Source organism: Tupaia chinensis, unplaced genomic scaffold, assembly GCF_000334495.1.
Source record: "Tupaia chinensis unplaced genomic scaffold, TupChi_1.0 Scaffold145652_1, whole genome shotgun sequence".
Taxonomy (NCBI): Eukaryota; Metazoa; Chordata; class Mammalia; order Scandentia; family Tupaiidae; genus Tupaia; species Tupaia belangeri.
In genome coordinates this window covers 2,720,353-2,728,479 of record NW_006205509.1, presented here as the reverse complement: position 1 = coordinate 2,728,479, position 8,127 = coordinate 2,720,353, and the positions used below count along the sequence as shown (strand labels likewise).

The 8,127-nt window shown below is 45.5% G+C and overlaps 1 protein-coding gene across 2 annotated transcripts in view; it reads right to left on the bottom strand.

Moving 5' to 3' along the window:
* Nucleotides 1-6,555: 6,555 nt before the first annotated feature.
* Nucleotides 6,556-8,127, bottom strand: part of LOC102496850 (tubulin alpha-1A chain) — a 40,410-nt gene continuing 38,838 nt past the window's right edge. The window contains exons 1-2 of one of the 2 annotated variants that reach the window (XM_014584077.2): nt 8,060-8,121; nt 6,556-7,718 (exon numbers count right to left, since the gene is read on the bottom strand). In XM_014584077.2, coding sequence (XP_014439563.1) covers nt 6,738-7,634 — 897 coding nt within the window. In that variant the 5' untranslated portion in view covers nt 7,635-7,718; nt 8,060-8,121 and the 3' untranslated portion in view covers nt 6,556-6,737. Of the gene's footprint in view, nt 7,719-8,059; nt 8,122-8,127 lie in introns of those variants that run through there. The other variant, XM_014584076.2, reaches the window with a different exon arrangement.

Sequence of the window (8,127 nt, the reverse complement as noted above, 5' to 3'; positions counted from 1 at the left end):
AAAGTCCCCTCATATAACTCCCAGTGGTTCTCACCTCATGTCATTGTGCTGTTTCCTTCCACACTGACCAAGACTTACTGATAGGTGTAACAAAATAGGATAACAAAGAAATGACAGAGTGTAACTTTTGAGGTTAAATCATATAACATAACTCCCACCTTACTCTCTTGTGGATCACTCCCCAACTGGGGAGCCTGCTGGCATGTCTGAGGACACTCATGCAACCCTAAAGAGTCATGTGATGAAGAACTAAAGCCACCTGCCAACAATAAGCACTAACTTGAGAAACATGAATGTGCCATCTCAGAAGTGAATTGGGGCGCTGGGGCTGGCAGGTGGAGTGGTGGCTAAGGGCCCTGGGCTTCCACATGGCTGACCATGGTTCAAGTCCCAGACCTGGCAGCTTTCTCACTTTCCCTCTCTCTCTCTCACTCTGTCCCTCTCTGGTCAAATTTAAATGAATGAATGAATGAATGAATAAAGTTTTTAAAATCTTGAAAAAAGAAAAAAGAAGCGAATTAGGGGACCAGCAGATGGCATAGTAGTTACGTCACTGGACTCCCATGTAGTCGACTGTGGTTCAAATCCTGGACCCGGTGACTTAAAAAACTCACGCTGGGTACGTGTGCGTGCGTGCCCAGGATCTGGAGAGGAGAATGAAGAAGGGATTGCAGTGTGGCCAATCTCCTCAGGGGTGATTGCTTGCTTTCTGTCTCTCGTTTCTCTCTCTCTGGTGAGAGCACGTACACTATAGCAAAAAATCTCTCTCTCAAAAAAAAAAAAAAAAGTGGGACTGGCAGGTGGGTTGGTGGTTAAGAGTGATGTATTACCACATAGACAACTGTGGTTTGAGTCCAGGACCTGGCAACTTGCTTTCTTGCTTTCTCTCTCTCTCTCTGTCTCTCTCTGGTCAAATTAAAATAATGACTAAATTAAATAAAGTAATTGTAAAAAAGAAAAGTGAATTAGAGGTGCATCCTCCATGCCTAGCCAGGCATTCAGAGGTCGCAGCCTCACTCAACATGTGACAGCAACCTATGAGAAATCCCAAGACTGAAGCAACTAAACTGCTCCCGAATTTCTGACTCACAGACACTGAGTGAAGCAAAACATGCTACTGTGGTTTTTTTGTTGTTTTTGATTTTTTTTTTTAGAGGTTTTTGCTATAGGATGTGTGCACTCGCCAGAAAGACAGAGAGAGACAGAGAGACAGAAAGCGAGACACCCCCCGCCGAGGGAGGATGGCCACGCCGCAATCCCTTCTCCTCCATTCTCCTCTCAGGATCTTGGGCATGCACACACACATGCCTGGCGTGAGTTTAAGCAACCAGGTCCAGGACTTGAACCGCAGTTGACTACATGGGAGTTCAGCAACATAGCCATTACGCTAACTGCTGGTCCCAACAACCTACTGTTTTAAGCCAGTTTTTAAAAATTATGTAATTTTTATTTATTCATTCATCTATTTTAATTTGACCATAGAGAGATATAGAGAAAGAGAGAAAGAGAAAGAAAGCCACGACGTCTGAACCATGGTCGGCCATGTGGGAGTGTCCAGTGCCTTGACCACCATGCCACCTGCTGATCCTCTAAGCCAGTTTTTTTTTAAGAATTATTTTTATTTAACTTTATTTATTTTTATTTTAATTTGAGCAGAAAAGGATAGAGTGAGAGAGAGGAAAAGTGAGCAAGCAAGCCACCAGATCTGGGACTCAAACACCAATTGACCATGAGGGAGACCAGCACCCTTAACCTCCATGCCACCTGCCGGCCCCTTATTATTTTAAGATTTGCTACAAGGTATGTGTGCTCACCAGAGAGAGACAGATGGAAAGTGAGAAAGCAAGATGCCAGGTCTGGGACTTTAACCGCGGTTGGCCATGTGGGAGTCCAGTGCTTTAGCCACCATACCACCTGCCGGTCCCATATTTATTTATTTTTTAATGATAAAGAGTGCTTGTGCACACATGAAAAAAGAGAGAGGGGAAACTCTCAACAGGGTCCTATCACTCTGCAATTCTCTTTCCCCAGCTTTCCAGTTCCTTGAGATCCTAGGCCCCCATTTGTATGCCAGGTATTTTAGCCAACTCAGGATTCAGAGCCCACAGTTGGCCATATAGTTTCTAGCCTTGTAGGGCGCTTGTGATACTGCTATGCCAAAGTGACTAGGCCAATCCTGTAATCTTAACATTTTGTCTTGATGGGACCAGCAGTTGGCATAATGGCTCTGTCGCTGGACTCCCGTGTAGTCGACCACAGTTCGAGTCCTGGACCCAGTGGCTTAAACTCACGGAGGGCGTGTGTGCATGCGTGCCCAAGATCCCAGGAGGAGAATGGAGGAGAAGGGATTTAGGTGTGACCATCCCCCCTGGGGGGTGATTCCTTGCTCTCTGTCTCTCTGTCTTTCTGGCAAGTGCACACACCCTATACCAAAAAAAAAATCCACAAAAAACAAAAACAAAAAAACCTCTTGGGACCAGCAGTTAGCATAATGGCTATGTCGCTGGATTCCCACGTAGTCAACCGTGGTTCGCGTCCTGGACCCAGTGGCTTAAAACTCACACCGGGCGCATGTGTGTGCGTACCCAAGATGCCGAGAGGAGAATGGAGGAGAAGGGATTGCAGCGTGGCCATCTCCCCTGGGGGGTGATTTCTCGCTTTCTGTCTCTATGTCTCTCTGAGGGCCCCCCCCCCCAAAAAAAAAACCCCCCAAAAAAAAAAAAAAAAAAAAGAAAAAGAAAACTCTCCAAAAACCAAAAACCAAAATAAAACAAACATTTTGCCTTATTTCATAGCTTTCATTTTCTTTCTTTCTTTTTTTTTCTTTTTCTTTTCTTTTTTTTTTTTTTTTTTTTTTTTTTTTTTTTTTTTTTTTTTTTTTTTTTTTTTTTAAGATTTTTGCTATAGGGTATGTGCACATGAGAGAAAGTGAGAAATCACCCCCCAGAGGGCACGCCAATGCTGCCCTATCCTCTCTTCTCTATTCTCCTCTCAGGGTTTTGGGCACACATTCACACATCCTTGGCGCGAGTTTTAAGCCACTGGGTATGGGACTTAAATTGCAGTTGACTTGGGAACCAGCAGTTAGTGTAATGGCTATGTTGTTGGACCTCCACGTAGTCGACCGTGGTTCACGTCCCGGACCCAGTGGCTTAAAACTCACGCCGGGCGCATGTGCGTGCGTGCCCAAGATCCCGAGAGGAGAATGGAGGAGAAGGGATTGCGGCGTGACCATCCCCCCTGGGGGATGATTTCTCACTTTCTGTCTCTATGTCTCTCTCTGTCTGTCTGGCGAGTGCATGTGCCCTATAGTGAAAACCTCTCAAAAAAAAAAAAATTGCAGTTGACTATGTGGGAGTCCAGTGCCCTATGACACTGTACCCCACCTACTGGGCCCCAAATCTCCATTGTCTTAAAAATACTTTTTCCTCCACGAAAAAACAAAAGTATACCAAACCAAAATATTAAATAAAGTTGAACCTTGGCTTTTTAGGTTAAAAATGTATTTATTCATTCATTTATTTTAATTTGACAGAGAAAGACACAGAGAGAGAGAGAGAGAGAAAAAGTGAGAAAGCAAGCTACCAGGTCTGGGACGCAAACCCTGGTTGACCATATGGGAGTGTCCAGCACCTTCACCACCACATCACCTGCTAGTCCCTGAAACCTTGGCTTCTTAACCCTGTTCCTGACAACTTTGTGCTACAGAACTCTGCAAAAGCGTCATGGCACTTACTCTGCACTGAATGTGTGCTTCCTTGATTTCAGGCCATCCAGGTTACTTTCTTGGAAAGCAAGCTGCTGCTTCCCAGCTTCTGACCTAGCTACCTTTTAGCTCATTTTCCAGGGGGGAAAAAAAAAAAAAAGACATGAATGTTTTAAAGGACAAACGTTTATAGACACCACTCAAGGGCTTCCTGAGTTTAGCATGGACTGATTTAATCCTCTCCTGGTCACTAAATCAGCTTAGGGTCCCCTCAGTGGTTTAAAACCCTGGTATCTGCCTTTACCTGGGGCCTATGAAATTTGTGTTGCTGTGTTAGGCCTGCAGTACTACCCACCAGAGCTCTTTCTCTGAAATGCCTGTTTCCTTCAGGAGCTGAAACTGAATGAATCAAGTCCAGCTGTGGGTGCTGGGCCTAATCACCCCCGCATGCCTGCATTCTTGTGTCAAAACAATGATTTTGCCTTTTGCCAATTTGTAAAATTTATGTGCTAAGGAAAAAAGTACTAGGAGAATGGTAATCTTTCCTTTTTTTTTTTTTTTTTGAGAGGTTTTTGCTATAGGGTGTGTGTGCTCGCTAGAAAGACAGAGAGACAGAAAGCGAGAAATCACTCCCCAGGGGGGATGGCCACACTGCAATCCCCTCTTCTCCATTCTCCTCTCAGGATCTTGGGCATGCATGCACACACACTTGGCATGAGCTTAAACCACCAGGTCCCGGACTCAAGCCGTGGTTGACTACATAGGAGTCCAGCAACACAGCCACTGTGCAAATTGCTGCTCCCAATCCTTCCTTTTTAAAAGAATTATTTAAATTTAAATTTATTTATTTATTCATCCATTTAAATTTGACTAGAGAGGGACAGAGAGAGAGGGAAAGTGAGAAAGAAAGTTGCCAGCTCTGGGATTCAAACTACGATTGGCCATGTAGGAGTCCAGCACCCTTAACCACCACGCTACCTGTTGGTTCCTTTCCTACTTTTATTTATATATTTTTTTAGCTTTTTTTTTTAAGAGTTCTTTTTTTGCTATAGGGCGCATGCACTTGCCAGACAGACACAAAGAGATACAGAGACAGAAAGTGAGAAATCACCCCCCAACCCCAGGGGGTAATGGTCACTCCCCAATCCCTTCTCCTCCATTCTCTTGGGATCTTGGGCACGTATGCACACGCACCCGGCATGAGTTTAAGCCACGGGGTCCAGGATGTGAACCGCAGTTGACTACATGGGAGTTCAGCGACATAGCCATTACACTAACTGCTGGTCCCCTCTCCTACTTTTTAAAAAAATAATTATTCATTTATTTAATTTCATTTGTTATTATTTTCAATTTGACGAGAGAGAGAGAGAGAGAGAGAGAGAGAGAGAGAGAGAGAGAGAGAAAGCAAGCCTCCAGGTCCAGGACAGTGGTTGGTCATGTGGAAATCCAGTGCCTTTAACCACCATACCACCTGCTGATCCCTTACTTTATTTTTTAAATAAAGTTTCTGCCTTAGGGCACATGCACTTGCTGGACACAGAGACAGAGACAAAGAAATCATCCATATTCCTGCTACACCACCTGCTGGTCCCAGTTTTTGTAAGGTTTTTGCCATAGGGTATGTGTGCTTGCCAGAGAGGTGAGAACTCACCCCCAAGAGGGGGTGGCCATATCACTGTCCTTTCTCCCATTCTCTCCTCAGGATTTGGGACACACATGCACACACACCTGATGATTTTCAAGCCTCCAGATCTGGAACTAGAAATGCAGTCAGTCATGTGGGAGTCCAGCACTTTAACTACTAAGCCATATGCTGGCCCCAATCTTTTCTACTTTGGAGATTTTTTCTATAGGGTACTTGCACTCTTGAGAGTGACAAGAAGTGAGAAATCACCCTCCAGGGCAATGGCCATACTACAACCCCTTCATTTTTCCTCTCTGGATTTTGAGCATGCATGCACATGTACCCAGCATGGTGTTCAAGCCACGTTCAAGCCAATGGTCTGGTACTCAAAATGCAATTGACCATGAGGGAATCCGAGCCTTAACCTCTATGCCACACCAACATGAATGAATTGTGGTAAAATGGAATGCTCTGTAATGCAGACCCTGCCTACAGGGAAGCAGTCCGTTAAAGTGCTAGCTTGGTGAATCACAGCACAGACCCTCTTTGGGGTGCTGTTTTTTTTCACTCAGAAAGTGCTTTTAAAAAATTATGTGGGAGGGACCAGCAGTTAGTGTAATGACTATGTCACTGGACTCCCACGTAGTCAACCGCGGTTCAAGTCCTGGACATGGTGGCTTAACCTCACGCCGGGCACATGTGCGTACCTGCTCAAGATCCGGAGAGAATGGAGAAGGGATTGCGGCGTGGCCATCCCCCCTGGGGGGGTGATTTCATGCTTTCTGTCTCTCTGGCCAGCGCACACACCCTGTAGCAAAATCCTCTCCAAAAAAATTACGTGGGAATAGATGGCATAATGGTTACTTGCTGGATAGATTCCCACATGACTGACCAGTTTGAGTCCTGTACCCGGTAGCTGCAAACTCACATGTGCATGTGTGCCCAAAATCCCGAGAGGAAAATGAAGGGATTGTAGTGCGGTTATATCCCCCTTGGAAGTAATTTCTCACTTCCTGTTTCTGCCTTTCAAAAAAGCACATGTATCCTATGGCAAAAATCTTAAAAACTTGAAATCACCTTTCTAAGCCCTCTCTGAAAAGGTTAACAGACTACAGCTATCTAGGCAGGAAGTGGGGGTCCTTGTTATTTCCAGGTTGGAGAGTATGCAGATGAATTTTTTTTGAAGAATTCAAGGCAGTCTTAGAAAAAGCACAAGAGACAAACCTTTTTTTAAAGCCTTTACTTCTGAGACATAATGAAAAAAATTTCACAGGTACACAAGGAAATGTAAAACATGATCATAGTTGAGTGAAGACAGTCTAACCAGAAAGCTTTAATGCTGGTCAGCTAATGTTGGAGCTGAAATTCTGGGAGTGTGACATGCTGCAGGGCTGACAGGAATGGTAATTAGTATTCCTCCCCTTCTTCCTCACCTTCTCCTTCAACAGAATCCACACCAACCTCCTCATAATCCTTCTCAAGGGCAGCCATGTCCTCTCGGGCCTCAGAAAACTCTCCTTCCTCCATCCCCTCACCTACGTACCAGTGAACGAAGGCACGCTTGGCATACATCAGGTCAAACTTGTGGTCCAGGCGAGCCCAGGCCTCAGCTACAGCTGTGGTGTTGCTCAGCATGCACACAGCACGCTGCACCTTGGCCAGGTCTCCCCCAGGCACCACAGTGGGAGGCTGGTAGTTAATGCCAACCTTGAAGCCAGTGGGGCACCAATCCACAAACTGGATGGTGCGCTTGGTCTTGATGGTGGCAATGGCAGCATTGACATCTTTGGGAACCACATCGCCACGGTACAACAGGCAACAAGCCATGTATTTACCATGGCGAGGGTCGCATTTCACCATCTGGTTGGCAGGCTCAAAGCAAGCATTGGTGATCTCTGCTACAGAAAGCTGTTCATGGTAGGCTTTCTCAGCAGAGATGACAGGGGCATATGTGGCCAGAGGGAAGTGGATGCGGGGATAGGGCACCAGGTTGGTCTGGAATTCTGTCAGATCGACATTCAAGGCTCCATCAAATCTAAGAGAAGCAGTGATGGAAGACACAATATGACCTATCAACCTATTCAGGTTAGTGTAGGTTGGGTGTTCAATGTCGAGGTTTCTACAACAGATGTCATAGATGGCCTCGTTGTCTACCATGAAGGCACAGTCAGAGTGCTCCAGGGTGGTGTGGGTGGTGAGGATGGAGTTGTAGGGCTCAACGACAGCCGTGGAGACCTGGGGGGCTGGGTAGATGGAGAACTCCAGCTTGGACTTCTTGCCATAATCCACTGAGAGCCGCTCCATCAGCAGGGAGGTGAAGCCAGAACCAGTTCCCCCACCAAAGCTGTGGAAAACCAAGAAGCCCTGCAGACCTGTGCACTGGTCAGCCTGTAGAGAAAGAAAAAAGAAAATTTAATGTTAGGACACATTTTTTTAAAAAAAACTTGCTCTTGGGTGCATGCACTTGCAGGAAAGACAGAAGGAGGGAGGGTGGGAAACCAAGAAAGCACCCTTTCTGACTACACATAATCCCTTCTCCTCTTTTTCCTAAAATCACAGTCCATTTTAGATGTAAGCATGAAATACTGATAAAAACACATCCAAAAATCATCCCATAACCCAGGGGGCTTAGAAGTCCAGTTAATATAGAGAATAACCTACTCCACATTTTAGCACTACACTTAACTGCACTAGAACCCCCATTTTAAACACATATTCATGGTGTTTACCAGCTTGCGAATTCTGTCCAAGACGAGATCGATGATCTCCTTGCCGATGGTGTAGTGCCCACGGGCCT